Raw genomic sequence first — 20,807 nt, 5'->3', positions numbered from 1 at the left:
AAATTAACAATCCAAGTCAATATTGCCCGTGCCTATGGCACTGCAACAATGATCCAATGTTCGCACTGACAATGCTCTAGAGAGCACAATATGACCTCTACATAAGTCCTACATATCACCTGAAGTTAACCAATGCAAGTTTCTTGGTAGAAATAAAGCACATCTGAAGTAAAATCACATCTCATTCAACTACGGCGAACAGAATGAGCTACAAACTAATGTCACAAAAATGAAACCAAAAGATCAAAATCATAATTTTTGTCAAATATCAAATTCTAGTAATCCATGTCAAAGAAAATAGAGAAAGGAAGGTATGAAAAAATAGAAGTTAGCTTCTGAGAGGAAAACAATGCAGTTTTTGTTTCTTACCATATGAACTTGCAAGATGTACAAAATAGTGTCCATTCAATAGTCAAGAAAATATAGTATCTTCAAATGCATAGATAAACCTAAATCATGCATCAAAGAGATACCAATGCATGCTTTGAAAGAGAAAAAAGAGATACCAATACATTCAACTTGATACTACTCTGAAACATAAGAAGTTTACAAATTGATCTTAGTAATGGTGCGTCAAAATTAATGAAATCTCAAAAACATGAAATGGAAAACTGTGGCAGGAAAAAAAATGGTAGAAAAAGATTTCATCTAAGTAATGAACGTGTTTCTTAGAAAGTATATCAAATTAAATTTCAAAGGCAAAAATATAAATATCTCATATAAGAAACAGTTTAAAATTGAAAATGTCCTTAGCGGATATTAATTATCAAAACACGTCATTGGCCGTCATTTTCCCTTTATACACCAAGAGTTTTTCTTTTCCCACAACATGTCAATGGTAAAACAATGATAGATCCGAATTCATCTAGCTTTCCGTATAAATGAACTGTACCAACCTAACTACATAAGTGAATTTTTTTGGTCTGGACCCAATTGACTCGTTTTCCATATTGAACACACAACGGAAAAAAATTACTGTGGCTATATTGATGGCAGATTACTGGGCTATAGTGACTCCTTAAGTTTTCTATATCGAACACACATCCCCAAAAAATTACTCCAAAGCCGATTCCTCTGATGGGGTTGTACCAGAACCGTGACGCCTCATAATCTTTTTTTTGGTCAAACAGAAAGTGCGACTCCTCATATTCAATCTTTGGTCTTCGGTTTATTTTTCTGATCTCGTCGAGAATTTAGCATGGATAGAGAACAAAAAACTAATTTTTTGATTTACAGCCGTCATAGCCGTCTAAAAAAAAAAAGAAAGAGAACAAAAGAGTCATACCTGTATGTGGTGAGAGAACTGGAGAGAGGGTGAGAGTTAGGGAGACGGGAAAGAAAAAACTGGAAAGAAAACGTTTAAGGAGAGAGAAAGAATAGGAAATAAACAATCAGAAACAATAAGTCTAGGTACATTACATCCAACCACTACACCATCCACTACAAATTTTGTAGGGCTCATCTTGGGTCCCAAAAAAATACAGAAAAATATTCATAAATTTTAAAATAATATATTATGAGGCCCTATAAAAAATCAGCTCTAACAAATATCGGTAAATATTATTTCTTGATTCGTAGGGGCGAAGCTGTGCAGTTAAACAGTTTCACTCCCTACAAATCAAGAAATAATACTTACTGATATTCTTTGGAGTTGATTTTTTACAGGGTCCCATAAAATATTATTCTAAAATTTATGGACATTTTTCTGTATTTTTTTTGGGAGCCGGGGTGAGCCTCATAAAAAATGTAGTTGATGGATAGTAGTGTATGTAGCATCTCTCATAGATGTATAGGGCATGGATACATCGTTTTTACATGGATCTATGATGTCTGCAATTTATATCTTTGTGCCTTGGTAAATTTTAGTGTTGGACGCCGAGCAAATAGCTGTTTCCTGGGGTGTTTGGTTGATTGCTTAACTCATGTATGCATAAATAATTCAGCCACATTGTGGTTTCTGCATTTTTAAAGAAACGATAATCTTACCCATAAGACAATGCTATAGGCGCAAACGAGACTAGCGACCACCGCATAGCAGGGCGATTTTTTTATGAACAAATCCACCATTGCTGCAAAAGATACAGGAATCGAACCTGCGGCGACTTCCCGAACCATACTCTGGTTGGTGAAGGCCGCGCACCAACCAGAGTATGGTTCGGGAAGTCGCCGCAGGTTCGATTCATGTATCTTTTGCAGCAATGGTGGATCTGTTCATCAAAAAATCGCCCTGCTATGCGGTGGTCGCTAGTCTCGTTTGCGCCTGTAGCATTGTCTTATGGGTAAGATTATCGTTTCTTTAAAAATGCAGAAACCACAATGTGGCTGAATTATTTATGCATACATGAGTTAAGCAATCAACCAAACACCCCAGGAAACAGCTATTTGCCCGGCGTCCAATACCAAAATTTACCAAGGCACAAAGATATAAATTGCAGACATCATAGATTCATGTAAAAACGATGTATCCATGCCCTATACATCTATTGCCTTACTCGGCGCAACATGTACAACATTCACCAAATTATCCCCAAACAACCCTGTCCATCCGTCATTCTTCATGATGTCCTGAAACACTTCCGTTGACGAGTGTCCACAACTCCTCACCATCAAATGCGTCATCATCGTCTCTAACGGAGTAACTGATGTCATCGATACCGCACTCACGATTGCCCCATCAAATGCGTCATCATCGTCTCCAACAGAGTAACTGATGTCATCGATACCGCACTCGCAATTGCCCCGCTGATCAACCTCGTTAGCAATGGATTCCCAACCTTAATTTTCAATCTAAGACCACCCTTTTTCTTCTTCATCAAAATCCCCTCCTCCTCTATGTCCTTCACTTCACCAGCTCCCACCACTTCTGGAACCCCAACAAGCTGAAAAAACCAGGCTGAGGCAACATGTAGTTAGAGTACAAACCCAAATACAGATTATTGCGTGAAATAAGGAAAACATTAAATACCTAAACTACCCACACGGCCACACCTCAACACATGCAAGAACAATTGGAAGAAAAAGCTAACGAGGGCTTGTGTTCTTTTATTACAAGAGTATTTTGCAATGCTCTCTTATTTGTTCTAACATTATGTTCTTTTCTTTTCAGTTTTTGCCAGACGTGCCTCTCTACTTGTACATGCCACCACATATGGCGATCTTTGGGCGACGCGCTGAGAGGGCAGAGCGCCCAATACCATTGCAGCGCTAGAGGCACCCTCTACAGGTTCAGGAGCTTCAGTATGTCTCTAGGAGTGAGAGAGACATATCATTTGATCGGTTGATGCGTGAGAGATCTAGAGTGTGATGCAGTACATTTTACTCTTAGTATTATATGACATTCCTGTTAAGCTAAAACCTGGGGATTTGGTTGGGGTGAACAAAGATTTGGATACATTTCCTTCCGAGTATGATTCTCGAGTTAAGGCCATGGAGGTTGATGAATAACCAACTGAAGACTACAATGACATTGGAGGGCTTGAGAAAGAGGTAAGATTTTATTTAGAAGATGATAGGGATTTAAGATATGGATGGGATTTTCTTCCCAGAAGGGATTACTAGTTTGATTGGAGAAAAAATAGAAGATGATAGGGAGTAAGTTAGTTTACAACGTACAGCCCTTTGGATGGTGAGAAAGGGTGAGGATAAGAAAGGGGAGTTCTTTCTCACCAAATCCCACCATTTTTTGTGAGATTGGGTGAGAAAGGAAGGAGCCAATCAAAACATTTTACTTTTGTGTTTTTTTCTCCATTTCTCACTAAAATAGTCAATCCAAATGAGGGATTTGGCTACAAAATCCTTTTTTTTTTTTTTTCTTGAAATCACTCCATCCAAAGGGGCCGAGTGTGTGTGTGTGTGTCCATATGAGCTTCAACGAACTGGCCAAACAAAAGGGATGGAAATAATCCAAACCCCATTCTCTTTCTCTCGTCCCATACACACATACAAACAAATCTAAACATATACTATATGGATCAACGATCAATAAAAATATGATCAGATCAGAGATCAACAAAAATATGAACAGATCGGACATCGGAAACACACAAAACCAAAGGGTTGTCGAGTATTACCGATTCGAGCCAGAGTTGTGCAGTCGCGGATAAATCGGTACGAAGTAAGCTCTTCTAAAGAGTTTAGATCGAGTTGCTGAAGAAACAGCTGGGAGGGCGCCATGGCTGCTGAAGCAGCGCAGATGAGAGAGAGAGAGGTGCTGAATCTCTCATAACGAAAAAGGAAATGAGGGAGAAAATGCTTTTTCAACGCCTCGTATATGTGAACCAGCAGGGGAATTTATGGCTCAGTGGAAAACCCAATTTCCATTAGGAATATGAAGAGAGTACAGTGTTTTAGAAATTTAGAGAGAGTGTACAATAAAAAATTGTGAGTGAGAATAACAAAAGTAGAAGTTTAATAGCTATTTTAATTAGCTTTATAGTAGAGTTGTGTACAGGCAGAAATATACATAAATATATTTGCATTGGTTTGTGTATTCTAGTCTATATGTTGTTTTGTTTCACTGTTTAGTTAGATAAATTTATATGTTTGGTTTTATAAATGAGAATAACTTATTTATGGCTCCTTCGTGAATAACTTATTCATGGAAGCACTCAAGTCTCGGCTATCCAAAAGTATTTTGGACAATTCAGATGAAAAACAATCTATTATCGGTAATAGATTATTTTTAATCCGAATAGTCCAAAATACTTTTGAACAACCAAGATTTAGCTTTGTAATGTTTTTTACTCCGTGACTAAGTTATTCTCTTTATAAATTAGTGTGCTTGGTTATATGTACGGTAGGATATAAATCTCTTCGCATTCAATTCAAGACATGGACTTGAGCTTATTTGTTTATACTTAATTATCTCATACTCACCCAAAGTGAGTATTGTTCACCTACCTTTTTAGTAAGTACTGAACAAAATTGTGACTCCCATGATTAAAAAAACATTTAACTAAATTGTTGTAAATATTACTGTACTTAAACATCAAACAAAATCCAAAACTACCAATAATGTTTTATAATGAAAACATACTTAAACTCTATTTTTTTTTTTTATAAAACTCCAATATATTAGTAATGTTTTTAATTTTGTGAGTACATCTAGTCTATCTCAATCTTAAAATTAAAGGAACTTATCGAAATAAAAAGTTACTAAAATTGAAAAGAAAAGGTATTAAAACTCCAGGTCAAAAATTCAAAATGCCAAGTCAAAGGTGATTTTTTCAATTTTTCATTAACTATTACCCATTCTTTTACTTTTCAAGTGTGGCTAAACTATGTACACAAAAGTAATGAAGTTTGATAAGTTAAAGAAAAAAATTGACGGAAGACAAAAAAAGAAGAAGAAAGTAACCTTATCTATTTTTTAATCTTAAAAACTCATTTTAGAAACACAACCAAATATACTTTTAAATTTTATGTGAATTTTCTTTCTCTTGCATGCAAAAGTATATGCTTAGCTTCCTTCCACTTCTGACCCAATAAGGAAAACGGGTTAAAGGGAACGAAAAAGATAAAGGAAAAGGAAGAGCAGAATATAGGAGAGGGCATTGAAGTCTTTTGCTTCATAATGTTGACACCGTTTAAGTCAAGTTAGCTGTATGGGGGAATCTGTATTATATTTTCAAAAGTAAGGACAGGTAGTGACATTTCAGAAACTTCAGGAAAGGTTTCTGTATTTGTTAGAAACCTCAAGGGAGGTCAATGAAATTTACCCTAAACGTTTCAAGGATCTTACTATCTTAGCAATTGATTTCTGATTCATACATTATCTAAGATTGTCAAAGCAAAATATATTTTTATGAAAATAGATTGGGCCACACTGGATCATTAGTTAACAGACGTGGAGAAGTATACATAAAAACGCGGCTAAGGTTGATAAGACAGTTCAAAACTCGCGTTTCAGAGACGTGTTGTTTCCTTCCAAATGACACTATGCAGGTTTGATTAAGGCTTCGCATTTGAACATGCAAAGTCTGTCAAACAAAGTCGCAACAATTGGCTAGCAACTTTGCAACTTGTAATTGGTAATTTTTGAACTCATTTAAGGTTTGTTTCTTGATCGAAAGTGTTAAAATTGTAGATCTTGTCAAGAAGATAAATTTTTTGAAATATCGTTTCAATTGAATGTTTATCAGTTCATAATTGGAAATGATTTGAGTCAATTTATTTTTATGAAAATGGATTTGGCAATACTGGATCAAACCCCATTCTGGAGAGGGCAGGCTAAGAACGATGTTTCAAAATGCAAAGCCGCTTAAAACGACGTCGCCACAATTCAAAGCTCCGGCCTGCAACTCTGCAACTTGTAATTGGTTTGTGAACTCATTCCGATTGTTTCTTGATCGAAACTGTTCAAATTGTAGATCTTGTCAAGAAGATAAACTTTGGTAAAGATCGTTTCAATCGAACATTGATCAGTACATAATCAGAGATCATTGGAGTGAGTTTATTTTTATGGAAATAGATTTGGCATACTGGATCACACCAAATTTTGAATACGGGGAGGCTAAAAACGAGATGTTTCTACTTTCTGTCACTCACGGGTCATGAAATTTCTGCTCCATTGCAATTGAGGTACGTAATTAAGCTCAAATATGAGCTGTTGCGAGCTTAGTGACTAATCCTTCGGTAGGACCATTTGCACTCGCTTTCAATTCTTGCTTTACGTTCGAATTGTTGTAGTTTGAAATATTTTTGAAAGACTTTTTTGCACTCATAGTTTTGCTCACACTCTCAATTCTCGCTTTATGTTCGAATTGTTGTAGTTTGAAATATTTTTGAAAGACTTTTTTGCGCTCGTAGTTTTGCTCACGCAAGGGCATGCGCATTATGTGAATTAGGTTGTGAGCACTGGTTTTGCTGGAGATTTTGGGATCTTAGAATGCAAAAGATTGCTTTTAGATTGGAATGATTCCTTGGATATACCTTTCGGTCTGAACTTCCAGTTTTCCTTCAACATTGGTAGTATGGAACAATGCAGAAGAAAAAGGGAGAGTAAAGCCTTCATGAATCATGAGGTGAAGTGTATGAACTATTCAATATAGAATTATGTCTTGATTTTGACTTACCAAAGAAAGAGGGGAATATCCTGATTTTTTTCCTGAAATTATATGTCTATGCTCGCAGGCTCGGAGTTGAGAAAATTTTCCTGTTCTTTCTCAATTACCCAGAAGTATGTATGCGCAAGTATGATGATACCTGAATTTCCGGCATATCACATTTTCCCTTGGGACTTAGAAATAGCTTGTTCGTTCTAGCTATTAGTAACTTATGCTTGAGCAACCACGGGGTAAATGCATTGCAAAAGCAGCTATAAACTACTCCGCCTCTCTCCGTGGCATGTGATTAATCCACCTAATAATACTCGGCTGCTCCTTGCAACTTTTTAAGATTTGAGTGCAGGAAATCCAAAATATTTGATAGTCTACTATACAAGGTTTGATGTTTACTTATATTCGCTTTGTTTTAATATGCTATTGCAGGTACAGCAGTCTATTTGCATACGGTCAGTCAAAGCTTGCTAACGTTCTCCATGCCAATCAACTTGAAAGATGGTGTGTGCCTTGCCCACAAACATCAGTCAACTCTATCGTGCAATTTCCATATCCGATTCAACATTCTTTTATGTGGTTTCCTATTTTATTCCCTTCCTGCTGATGCTGTAATGTAGAGGTAATTAGTGATCAAGTCTACAATAGTAATGCTAGCGTCCCTGTACAGGATGATGGTGTGGAGAAATCAGACCAAGACTTCCATATTTTCCAAAAGAGGCCTAAACCTTTCAGATTAAAGAAAGAAGCTTCTTTTGTTGAGGATATTGTTACCTTGTAATGCTTTTCTATAAAGTAACTAATAACTATAAATAACATCGTCAAGATAATGATCGGTAAAACAAAGAAAGTCGAAGAAAAATGTATAGGAAAGTAAAACGTTAGTGAAAACAAGTTCAGTGTAAAAGTTGTCTCCTTGTCTTATGCTTAGGGCTACTGCCAAGTTTGGAGGCAACCATGAAGCTAGTTCTGCTGAAGATGAGCTTCACACCAAGTCTTACACTAGTGACTAGTACAACCCTGTATTAATGGGACTAGGCTGACCAGCGTTTGTGAAGGGTTTTTTTTGGTACCTTTTTCTTTTCTGCTTTAGATAATGCTTTAGAAGTTATCTTAAGACATGCGTGGCATAACATGAAAAATTCAAGAGCTGCTGGAGTTGCTTCTGTTTCATGTATACGATGAAAGTTCCGCAGGTTTTATACATTGATGTTCTGACATTTTTTTCTCCGATGCAGGTGTTCTTGATATGCTTGGTAAATATGTGCTTAAAAATGTTCAGCAGGTGCCTATCTCCTATAACCCAATGTCATATAACATACTTTCCTCATTGCGTACAGTTCTTTTCTCCTCCCTTCCAAAAGGAGGTGTGGACAATTCTCTCATGTACAATGGAGTTGCTTGTAAGGGGACGCAAATACATGCTATGGGGCATTGGACCCACAGGTTAAGGGGATGAGTGGAAAATATTTGGCAGATTGTAGCTTAGCCGAAGTGAGCTCATGAGCAAATGATACTAAATTGGAAAATAAACTTTGTGATCACAGCTTGAGCTTGATTTACTGATGTACCCATGCTTCATAAAAGTCCCTTCAGGTTAGTAAATTTACCCATATTGCTTTCTGAAAGGGGAAGCCATACATATTTGCCATTTGCCAAACCTAAAACTACATAGCAAGTGCCTCTGTATGTGATGTTGTATCCAGGATTTTTGTTAATTGTCTTCCTTTATTCTCCAAAAGTAAGACGAAAAAGGGATACAACAGAGAAAGAAATGGAGAGAGGGGTGCAAAAAATTGCAGGATTAATTTGGATTGTGTTCTGCCTTGCCACATGCTTCTCGAATAGATAGGGCCTTGAAATCTCTCTCTCTCTCTCCCTCTCCCTCTCTCTCTCTCTCCCTCTCCCTCTCTCTCTCTCTCTCTCTCTCTCTCTCTCTCTCTCTCACTTGTAATTATCTTATGCTATCGATTCCTTTCCATTTCATTTCCCCTTCTTTTCAGAAAAGATTTATTGTTTTGCTTTAACGCCTTATTTTGACCGAGAATAAGAAGCACTTGGATGTGGCCTTAGCTGAGCACAGTGAGGCATTCTCATTGCATATACAAATTAACTTGACATGTTTTCTTGATAGACCGAACTGTGGCCTTTGATTGTTTTCTTTTGTCCTGATAGACCGAACTGTGGCCTTTGATTGTTTTCTTTTGTCCTAATTTTCTTTGTTTTTGCTGTAAGTGCCTACAATGTTTAGTTAAAGTTCAACAGTAGTTCCTTTAATGCTACAGGATGACTTCTTGCCCCGAATAGCCACCCCCCTTGGAGGACATTTTCAAGTCGCTTTTCTGGTAAATCTTGGGATTCATCAATTCAAAAGTGACATTTTCCTTTACCTCCCTCTTCTGCAGTTTCTGTTGTTCCAAATGGACTCCTTGAAAAGAAAGTCAGAGTTGTTTTACTAGTCGAGCTACCCTTTGGGTTATGCACACATTAGAATTGATGAGTGCCCCACGCAAAACAATTGACAAGAAAATTATAATAAGGCTATGTCGGCAAGTAAATTACGTTCACACTGATAAATTGGTTTGGAAACTATGCTGACAGCAATGGGCAACTCACAATGTGGAAAGAAGAGACTACAAATTGGCTTGGAAGCTATGCCATGAGGTTTGAGGGCACCCCTGACTTGAGTGGTTGTTATGCCAAGGTATCGGACAGCGGGCAAGGGTGCGGGGCAGCGGCTAGTCAAAAAAGAACTTAAGACTCATGTTCAGGATGTTTGATACGGAAACGTATTCTGTGGAACCTCTGCTTTCTGTGCCTGCTCAACCTATGTCCTTCTGCTCAAGGTCTTCCACCCAAGTGCCGGCACCAGTAACCCCCATTACACCTCCACCGGTGGAGAGACCGCCGGTGCCTCGACTGCCGCCAATGTCTCGGCTGCCACTACTGCCACTGCCTCCAATGCCACCGATGACATTCTTTGAAGCTTCTGCTTGTGACAGCTTGTCCATACAAGTAAGTAGAATTTTTCAAGAATAAAATGAGAAAATGATTTGCTTTAAGAGCACCCAATATAATCCATTACCACCCCTAGAATTCAGAACTGAGTAACATGGGCCTTCTTCACAAAATCAGATGGATGTAGACAATAGGGCAATCACTTGAAAGAAAGTCTTCAAATCTAATAACTTGAGGTGAATTGCCCAATTGTGGAGGTCAAAAGAGATGGCAAGTCTCTTGCAAATGAACAAATTACTTGGTTTATTAGATTTAGAATCATTTCACTTTCAACAAAGTTAAAAGCTTTTGTAGTTAGCGCTCAGATATATTCCTTTTGTTTGTGAAATATAACATGCATTGACTTTCCCCAAATTCACTGGATGGACCTATCTTGTTAACCATATGTTGCTTTACCTGATTCATCTGGTCGTCTAGATATTTATCTTCTGTTTCAATGTTCTCGAGCTACACAATGTGGTAAAAACCCTGAAATTCAAATCGCAAAGCATGGAAGTATAGGGTAATTGACTAATTGTGGACAAAATTTTGAGACAGAATCTCATGCCCATTTTTTTTTGACAGCGATGCAACGCTATGACTACTTTAGTGATTATTGAGTTGTGCTTCTTTTTGAATGTATGCTCTCTCTCTCTCTCTCTCTCTCTGAATTGTTAGGAACTCGACAATGCCAGAGTACAAATGCTACTGGAAGTGAGCCCGGACATGAAAGTAGCCGTACCCGGACGTCAAAGTAGCTGTTGTTTTCGGACTGATTGTGGCCCAGAGATATGGGACGGACATGTCACTATGGAAAGGGCTTCAAGGCAGGGGTGACGAAGCCACAACTGCACTACTCAACTCTTATAACAGTGTTCAATTCCCGTGTCATCCCCTCGGTGTGATCCAAGACACGAATTGGGCCCTGATGGGATCCACGCGCCACGTTCTCCATAGGGCTTTGCACTTCATGAAGGCTAATGCAGGATATGGGAAAGTCAGTTGCAAATTCACCCCTTGCAATTAGTGATCAACAGGATTCATTTGCTTTTCTGAGTCTAATTTATATGCGGCTGTTTTTAGTTTGTTAAATCTTGTTTATCTTCAATCGAGTGTGCATTGATGTGTTGAGTTTTCCCTCACCATTATGATTGCAGAAAGTCCGTACGTGTACACAACATTCGTGCATAAGTCCGGAAACAGATGTAACCGATATGTCCGATGCACAAGTCCCCACTTAGATCTATTGAAATTAGCATTAGCATTACATATCAACTCAAAACTCTTTCAAAACTAATTCCAAAAATTCTTTTTAACGACTCAAGACTAGCAACAAATCCTTTTTAAGTCCTTTTAGAGAGAGAGAGAGAGAAGATAAGGCACAAGACTTAGAGTTGCAAAGATTTGAAAGCTCATCTGCGGGTGCATCGGGACATTAAGAAGAATGAGCATTATCCTTTTCTTACCATTGGGTGTATTGGAGATACCCTAACACGTTTGTTTCGCAACTTTTTTGATATATAGCCTGACTGATGTATGTATCCAATGAGCTTTTTAATTCGATAATTGCTCCTCCTTCCCTCTCCCTTTCTCTCTCTACCAACTGATGTTTCTCTTTCTCCCTCCGAAACTTCCCTCTAACTTTTCGCTTCTGTTTCATTTTTTTCTAATTAACAGCTCGGTTTCGTCTTTCAATTCATCGACTCGGAGAAGGAAAACCAGAACGGTGATTCATGAAACATGTAAAATAGATACGTAAAATTATTAAAAGTTCACGAAACATAAAAAAAGATTAGTTAATGCCACGTCGAGATACTGCAAAATCGAATCCAATTTATTGTAATCGATTAGTTAATACGCTGGTTGTCTTTTTGACTTATTTTTGTCTTTATTCAACAAATTATGAGTTTCGATAAAAAAAAATATACTTTTCCGAATACTATCGTCGAGACGAATCAATAAGTCACAAAAGTTTGACGCAAAAAAACAAATGCAAAAAAAAAAAATTTAAATAAAGACAAAAATATATTGTTGAAGGTACATTACTGTTATAAGAGAGATTGAAAGTGGAGATAGCCCACAGGTTTGGCCCAATTTGGCAAAAGGTCTAAAGAAGATAATCTGGACATAATAATCACCAACAATTTAGAATAGAAAATCAAGTAAAAAAAAACCAAAAACTCTAAACTGCTAAGTCCAAAAATTCCTAAAATTTCAACAGAATCTTCATTCGGTTCAGTAATTTTAGTATACAGGGGTAATTTGGTCATTTTAGTATATAGGGATATTATGGTAATTTTAGTAAGCAAGGGTAAATTGGTCATTTAAATGTACAAGGGTGATATGGTCATTTTAGTGTATATGGGTATTTTAGTAATTTTTTATTTCAATTGGATTAATGGGTGGGTCGGGTTTGATTTCAAATAAATGGGATAGGTTGGATTAGATATGGGTAATTAGGCTCCTAATTAATTGGGTCTAAATGAAATAATGACTCAACCCACATGATAGTACCGATTATCTTGAGGTTGAAAAAGATAACCTTTTGAAATTATCTTAATCTCACGCATGGAGTACAATTTTTTTTTAGCGCATTTACACTTTCACGCATAAGAATTGTGCATCAAAACACGAGGTAAGACACTATCCATGGCAATCTATTATTATACTAGTATTGCCTAAGTTCATAATCAAATAAATTTAGCGTAACAGAAACTTAAACAAGACGCTCAAACGATAAAAGGAAAGCTATTTTGGACTTGAATTAAAGACACAGTTAACCTATCTAATTGAAGACCAAACCTACTACAACTAACATTGCCATTGAATTGTGAATCCATCCATACGTGACCCATTCATCCCATGAACAAATTGAACATGTAGTCACAAGGGGAAGGATCCAAAAACAAAAACACAACTCTATAACATCAACGGCCCACAGCTGTCCCAAAACTTGTTTACAAGTGACAAGCCTATTAATTATAAGCACAACCTGTAGTGCAAAGCAGGCAACCGTTTTCCCCATTTCCTGTCGCCGTCATGATAAAATCGATACGTAAAATTGAGGGAAATTTATAGAAATGATCCTCTAAGTTTCACCCGAGTCTCATTTTCGTTATTCCAGTATCAATTGCAACTCTTGTGACCTTCAAGTTTAGTTTTCGTATCAAGTTGGTCCAATTGATAACATTTGTTAGCCAAATTGGACGGAAAAAATCAAATTGAGGGCAGACATCATTAATTGGACCATCTTGGTACGAACTGCAACGTCCAAACTGCCATCAATTTGATTTTTTTTCATCCAGTTTGACTGACAGAAGTTATCAATTGAACCAATTTGATACGAAAACCAAACTTGAAGGTCAAAAGAGTTGCAATTGATACTTGGAGGACGAAAATGACACTTAGATAAAATTAGGAGGACCATTTATATAAATTTCCCTAAAATAAATAAATAAAACTACCCGACTCTTTTCAAGCCGTACGATCCCGAGGAACTGGCTTTCCCGTCCGTCGATCGAACTCTTATCCCTAATTCATCCTACTACTGGTTTACTGGTACACGATTGGCGTCGAGATTAGAACAGAGAGTAAATAAACTAAAATAGAGGGAGAGAGAGATAGACAACCAGATCAAATTCAATCCTACTCCTTCATTTCAACTCCTCTCTCTCTCTCTCTCCCTAAACCCATCTCGCTCTATGTATCTATCTGTATCGTCTGTGTATCCGGTAAGCCCCTTTGCTTCTGTTGTTTTTCGATAATTAGTACTCATATATATATATATATATATATATATATCATTTCACTCGTCATTAGTTACTGCAAAACCCTAATTCACGACATCAACTGTTTTTCGATAATTAGTACTCATATATATATATATATATATATATATATATATCATTTCACTCGTCATTAGTTACTGCAAAACCCTAATTCACGACATCAACACGCCCAAATCTGATGTTTTGATGTGTTTCTTTTATTTCTATGTGCTCTAATTCAGATAATCAATATTTGTTTCTGTTATGCGTTCCTTTTAGTCTGGTAATATGTGTGTCGTATTTGGATTTTGATTTCTATATTGGTTTTTGTGATTAAATCGGTTTGGTAAATTTGGGGTTTGGTTTTCGTAATTGTGTTTCAGTGAATCTAGGGTTTGGTTCGAAGTCTTGGCGTTTGCCTATTCTGATGGAAAATGGGGTTGGGATTGATTTAGGAGAGATGGTTGTGGGAAATGAGGTTTTGGAATCGAGAGTCGAGGAAAGGGATGCGGTTGGGTCTGACGAGTCTAGGGAATCAGAAGGGGACGAAGTTTTTGAGGAGGCGATTTCCGCTGAGACACCAAGAGTTTTTCCAGAGGTTATTGGGGTCAACAGGGATTATTGTGTTGGCAATGTTGGGCATGTGGTTGGTTCTGTAGAGGTTGATGAGGATGTGAGTGTGGGAAATGACGTTGAGAAGTTTGAAGAGGCAATTGGGGGTCCTGTTGTGGTTGGTAATCATGAGGAGGAGCTCCCTGTTGTTGAACACAAGATAGAAGGTTTTGCCGGTGGAGAGTCTGTTGATGAGGCAACGGAGGGGGAAATCAATTATGTGGAAAGTGAGAAGGAGAAACTTCTAGCGGGTGAATTGAATGGCACCGAGAATGATTTGTCAACGATTGCTGGAGAGGGTGAGTTGGAGGAGGTATCTGGTATTTCTGCTGCCGGTGAAATGGAAGATTTTAAAGATGGCTCTCAGGAAGATCAGAAATCTGGTGTAGTTGCTGATGGAATACTGGTTGATGACAACACTGAAGTTGGGGATGCCCAAAGTTTGGCGGGAAGTAGCCCTAATTCTCAGCGGCAGGTGGAATCCATTGAACCCGTTTTGCATCCAGCTGAAATGATTGATGAGGTGAAAGAAAACTCCGGTCTGTTGGAGGTTGAATCCATTGGAGAAGGTTTGTGTCGAGATGAGTCGACTGAGGGGGTGAAAGAAACTCCGGCTTTATTGGACACTGGCCATCATGATGACAAGAGATGCGAAAATAAAGATGCTCCTGATCTTCAAGAAGTACATGGGAATTTGATTAGCCTGAATGCGGAAAACAAAGGTGACAAAAGTGGGGAAGCGAATGACGAAGCTGCAACAAGCCCAGTTCCTTTTTATCGAAACAGCATGAGTGAAGAACTCAAGGATTCAGCTAACTTGGGCTTAGAAAATCAGGATGATGGGCAAGAATTGAAACATCTGTCAGCTAAAGAAGATTCAGGTCACCATGGAACAAATGGGAAACCTGAAGATAAGCTTTTTACTTCTGAGGAAAGGACATTTACCCCAGAGCTTGAAAAGTTGTCCAAATCAGGTAATGCTGCTTTGCTCGATGATGAGAAGATTCAAACTTCTCCATTCGATATGGGGGCAAAAGAGATCGAGGGTTCTCAACTCCAGCCTACAGATAAGCTTGTTGAAACTTCCTATGCTGTGCCCAAGGAGCCTCACATTGAAGGAGCTAAAGCTGAGGTGGTCAAGCAAAGTATTCAAGGGAATGGAGAAAGGAATGTTAAACCTGCACCTGAAGTTTCTCCATCGGAGGTGAAGTCTGCAAATCCTACCCCCACACCTGCTCGTCCAGCTGGCCTTGGCCGTGTGGCCCCGCTGCTGGAACCTGCTCATCGAGTTGTGCAACAGCCTAGGGTGAATGGAACCTCATCTCAGATGCAAAACCAACTAACTGACGATCCTACAAATGGGGAAGCTGAGGAAAACGATGAGACCCGTGAAAAACTCCAGATGATACGGGTGAAATTCTTGCGTCTTGCTCATAGGCTTGGGCAGACTCCTCATAATGTAGTTGTGGCTCAAGTCTTATACAGATTAGGGCTAGCTGAACAGCTGAGAGGAAGAAATGGGGGGCGTGTCAATGCCTTTAGCTTTGACCGTGCCAGTGCAATGGCAGAGCAGCTTGAAACAGCTGGGCAGGAACCCCTCGACTTTTCTTGCATCATCATGGTTCTTGGAAAAAGCGGAATCGGTAAAAGTGCAACAATCAACTCCATTTTTGATGAGGTTAAGTTTGAGACTGATGCTTTTCAGATGGGTACAAAGAAAGTTCAGGATGTTGTGGGTACGGTCCAGGGGATCAAGGTCCGAGTTATAGACACACCTGGTCTTCTACCTTCCTGGTCAGACCAACGCCATAATGAGAAGATCCTCCAATCCGTTAAGCGGTTTATCAAGAAAACACCTCCAGATATTGTTTTGTATCTTGATAGATTGGATATGCAGAGCAGAGATTTTGGTGACATGCCTCTGTTGCGTACAATCACTGAGATATTTGGGCCTTCGATTTGGTTTAATGCGATTGTGGTTCTAACTCACGCAGCCTCGGCACCGCCTGAGGGGCCAAATGGCAGTGCTACAAGTTATGACATGTTTGTGACACAGCGGTCTCATGTTGTTCAGCAAGCAATACGGCAGGCAGCTGGGGATATGCGGCTCATGAACCCTGTTTCTTTGGTAGAGAACCACTCAGCATGCAGAACAAACAGGGCTGGTCAGAGAGTACTACCAAATGGTCAGGTTTGGAAGCCCCACTTGCTGTTGCTCTCCTTCGCGTCAAAAATCTTGGCTGAAGCGAATACACTTCTAAAGTTGCAAGATAGTCCTCCTGGAAAGCCTTCTGCTGCTCGAACAAAAGCACCTCCTTTACCTTTTCTTCTTTCATCGCTTCTCCAATCAAGGCCACAGCTGAAACTGCCAGAAGAACAATTTGGTGATGATGACACTTTGGATGATGATCTCGATGACTTATCAGATACAGATTATGAGGCAGAATACAACAAGTTGCCTTCGTTTAAACGATTGACAACGACCCAGCTGGCAAAGCTTACTAAAGCCCAGAAGAAAGCTTATTATGAAGAACTGGAGCTTAGGGAAAAGCTTTTGATGAAGAAACAGTTGAAGGATGAGAGGAAGCGGCAGAAGATGATGAAGAAAATGGCAGCTTCAGCTAAGGATTTGCCGAGTGATTACAGTAACGAGGTGGGAGAAGAAAGTGGTGGTGCAGCATCTGTTCCCGTTCCCATTCCGGATTTGGCCTTACCTGCTTCTTTCGATTCTGACAATCCAACTCATCGCTATCGCCATCTCGAGTCTCCCAACCAGTGGGTTGTGAGACCTGTTCTAGATACTCATGGTTGGGATCATGACATTGGTTACGAAGGTGTCAATGTAGAGAAACTGTTTGTGGTTAAACAAGCGTTGCCTGTTTCTTTCTCTGGGCAGGTCACCAAGGATAAGAAGGATGCCAATCTGCAAATGGAAATTGCTAGTTCAATAAAGCATGGCGAGGGGAAAGCAACTTCTTTCGGTTTTGATTTGCAGACTCTTGGAAAGGACATGGCTTATACTCTTCGCAGCGAGACACTGTTTAGCAATTATAGGCGAAATAAGGCATCTGCAGGCATCTCAGCGACTCTATTGGGTGATGCCCTGACAGCAGGGATAAAAGTTGAGGACAAACTAATTGTGAATAAACGGTTCCGTTTGGTTATGTCTGGAGGTGCCATGACTGGTCGTGGTGATGTTGCTTATGGTGGCTGTTTGGAAGCCACTTTGAGAGATAAAGATCATCCTCTGGGTCGTTCACTATCAACTCTTGGGCTTTCTGTCATGGATTGGCATGGAGATCTTGCTATTGGAGGAAATGTGCATTCCCAGATTCCTGTTGGACGGTTTACAAATTTGATTGCTCGTGCTAATTTGAATAACAGGGGTTCCGGACAAATCAGTATCCGCTTGAATAGCTCAGAGCAGCTTCAAATAGCTTTAGTTGGCCTCATTCCTCTACTCAGAAAGTTATTAGGTTATCATCAACAGTTGGAGTTTGGACAATGATGAAAATAATCTTAAACATCTGCAGCAGCCGTTGGGTAAGAGGAAATAAGTTTCAAAATGGTTGTCTCTCTTTGGTCACCATCAAACGTGAGTATACCTCTGCTACTAATTTCTTTCACCGGTACAATAATGCTTTGAGTAAGGTGAGTGTAGTTTTCCTGTTAGACATTTGCGTTTGGTTATTTCAGTCCCAGTCAGCTTCATTGCAGGCGAAATGATGCTGCTGCTTTTCTAGTCTCTGTCATTATTTAGTCACAATGGGTATGTTGATTATATTTCAGCAAATGTTTACTGTGTTATATCGGGACTTCTTTTGTAGTTTCTATTATTACCTTTTGATTTGATGATTTCTCTGTGGATTATGTTTAGCTCCTTGTATAGGCCCCTAAACATTTATGGTCTCTCATTTTGCTGTTGCCATTTTTGCAATGAGGCTAGAATAGAAGGCAAAATCTGATATTTATCAATACGTTAGCTGTATCTGCTTGGCTATTGATGAAGATTGAATTGTTATTCGGAGCATTCTATGTGTGTGACTTAATTAACAGTACATATTTGTGGTAATGGATCCCCATCTACTTGATTCTCTAGCTTACTGCAACTTTATAGGTTTGTTGTCTGTGTTGCCTTCACTCTTCAGTAGTGACTACCTCCTCCCACTTATTTGTCTCAGTGATGAAATGAGACTACCGAAAAATATAGCTGGACAATATGAGATATGATTTTCACATCCTCCGTACAATATCGGAAGTTCCTTGACCGTGAAACTGATGTGACGTAATTTCTCAAAAGCAGATTATGCTTGAAAAATTTAGATGCAATTATTGGGTGACAATTCTGATAAAAAAAAAAAAAATTATCGGGTGAAAATTAAGATGCATTGAGATCCCCTATTCGATAAGGTGTTTCACTGTTTCTTCAAGAAACTAAAACGAGAATTTGTGTTCTCCAAACCAACAAATTCATCCACCTTTTTGCTAATACTTCTATTCTCTTGTATGCTTGCTTTCATGACTGGCTTTTGTGTGGTCACTCTCCTCTCCTTTTTTCTACCACTAGTTGTCCCTGGAACTGTCACTTGAACAGTTGAACTTGGTTGGAAAATAACTTGGTTGGAAAATTATGCAGCGACGCGCCTCATGTTTGGAATGCATGTAATAATCACATTGAGCAAAAATTGTTTTAAGTTTAGAGATGACAAGGTTTGGTTACCTAATTTATTACGTAGCATTTTTTTGTTTGGTTGAAATAGGCCATGTTGGATGGAGTGAGGGCAATGAAATCAGAGAGGAAGAGAGATGTTTTTTTTTTTTTTTGGAGAGAGTGTGGCGGGATTCCTTATCAATGCCTGATTCCTTTTTTAGTCGCTAGATGGGGGCCATTGGATGAATTCACCCAAAACATGAGTGGCCTAGATTTATGTTTATCCGAAATCAACCTAGACCGTTAGATATTGAAATAGAGGGTTGAGATTTTTAGATTTATGTATAAGATTCAAAGGCCGCACTGTTTTGGTATATAGATGTATATAAGATTCAAAAATCTCTCTGGTTATGTATCAATTGAAGGGAAGTTTATACTGTATTAATCAAAGATCTTCTAGTGTATATTTCCGTTTGACAAAAAAAAAAAAAAAATCTTCTAGTGTGAGGTACAAAGGTCCGGTTCAGTTTGAGCTAATTAGAGGTCTTCCACCGAAGCGGGACTCTCTCTTCTTTCATTTCTATTTTTATTCTTGATTCAAGAAGTTTGTATCAAATGGTTTCAGAGCCTTTGATGCTTTGCTTCATCAAAGCACGAGTATGGACAAACAGTGGATGCATTCGGAACAACATGCTAATTCTCTTGTTATCGGACAACAATACAAAAGAATCAAGAAAATCGTTGAGAAGCTGAATCAACAATCAACAATTCAAGTACCATGTGATCAGGAAGATGCAAACTCACAAGCCATAGCCGAAAGTCATGGAAACGGTCGGTTATACTACGTTGCTATTGATCAAATAGATGAGTCCGAAGTAACCAAAAAAAAAAAATGAGTCCAAAAGTAAAGTAGGATTCCCGCCGTTCTAATGGTGGAGAATATCTGATGGAAGAGATTACGTTGGTTCCGATATTTTTTCAAGACTTTGGGGGTCTGCAATTAAATTTGAGCCAATCATAGGCATTTCCCCTAGAAGCGGGACTCTCTTCTTTATTCTACGGAGTATTTTTTATTTTTGAGAGATTCAAGAAGTTCGTATCACCTACCTTGTTCATAGTGTAACCCAACTTCTTCTTCTGGTGATCCACATTGGCTGGGTTCTTGTACTTCCGGTAGTTGTGTCCCTGTGTGTCACATTTGAACGAAGACGGAAAAAAAAAAAATCCAAAAAGATTATAAAGCCAAACCACCCTTCATTTACTTTGTAGTATATAAAAAACTAACTACTACAAATTTGTTATTTTTCTTTTTTGAGCAAATTGATTATAGTCATTGCTGTCTATCTTTTTAATCATATATGAAATGGAATACCTGATAGATTCCTTTGCTTTCTCTCTAGTAATATCCAAGACAATAGGCATCATTGCGGCACAATTAGAATCTAGAATGAAATATGGGTGAAAAACACAATGGATTTAGAATAATGAGAGGTCAAAAAGGCATTTTTGTTAGTTTGAAGCACATAATATGACTTCATCAGCAACTTCTGTTAACATATAAAACGGGATTCGGGGTTGGTGCTGTGCAGCTGCTGCACAACACCGTGCTACATGGCTCGGATGCCGTCCGTTCAGCAATCCAACCGTTCAAATCTCATTTTGACAATGAACGGTTCAGATGCAACATGAGTGTAGATGAGATTTAAATCGTTGGATTGCTGAATA

The 20,807-nt window shown here is 38.6% G+C and overlaps 2 protein-coding genes and 1 long non-coding RNA gene across 3 annotated transcripts; 2 read left to right on the top strand and 1 right to left on the bottom strand.

Moving 5' to 3' along the window:
* Positions 1-2,413: 2,413 nt before the first annotated feature.
* On the bottom strand, positions 2,414-4,295 carry LOC131307809 (adenine nucleotide transporter BT1, chloroplastic/mitochondrial-like). The gene is made up of 3 exons (XM_058334500.1): positions 4,071-4,295; positions 2,665-2,893; positions 2,414-2,596 (listed from the first exon to the last, which is right to left on the bottom strand). The coding sequence occupies exons 1-3, from the start codon at positions 4,171-4,173 to the stop codon at positions 2,473-2,475; spliced, it is 456 nt and encodes a 151-aa protein (XP_058190483.1). The 5' UTR covers positions 4,174-4,295; the 3' UTR covers positions 2,414-2,472.
* Positions 4,296-6,243: 1,948 nt separating this feature from the next.
* LOC131308630 (uncharacterized) lies at positions 6,244-11,225 on the top strand. The gene is made up of 8 exons (XR_009194515.1): positions 6,244-6,317; positions 6,470-6,583; positions 6,971-7,022; positions 7,494-7,559; positions 8,294-8,651; positions 9,341-9,400; positions 9,657-10,070; positions 10,731-11,225. It is a non-coding gene; the product is annotated as an uncharacterized LOC131308630 (long non-coding RNA).
* Positions 11,226-13,533: 2,308 nt separating this feature from the next.
* On the top strand, positions 13,534-18,238 carry LOC131308765 (translocase of chloroplast 120, chloroplastic-like). Its single transcript, XM_058335769.1, has 2 exons — positions 13,534-13,783; positions 14,203-18,238. Exon 2 carries the CDS (start codon positions 14,247-14,249, stop codon positions 17,937-17,939), a length of 3,693 nt encoding a protein of 1,230 aa, XP_058191752.1. The 5' UTR covers positions 13,534-13,783; positions 14,203-14,246; the 3' UTR covers positions 17,940-18,238.
* Positions 18,239-20,807: the final 2,569 nt, after the last annotated feature.

This window comes from Rhododendron vialii, chromosome 11a, assembly GCF_030253575.1.
Source record: "Rhododendron vialii isolate Sample 1 chromosome 11a, ASM3025357v1".
Classification (NCBI taxonomy): domain Eukaryota; kingdom Viridiplantae; phylum Streptophyta; class Magnoliopsida; order Ericales; family Ericaceae; genus Rhododendron; species Rhododendron vialii.
The sequence above is the reverse complement of the archived record's forward strand: the minus strand, read 5'-3'. Positions and strand labels throughout refer to the sequence as shown.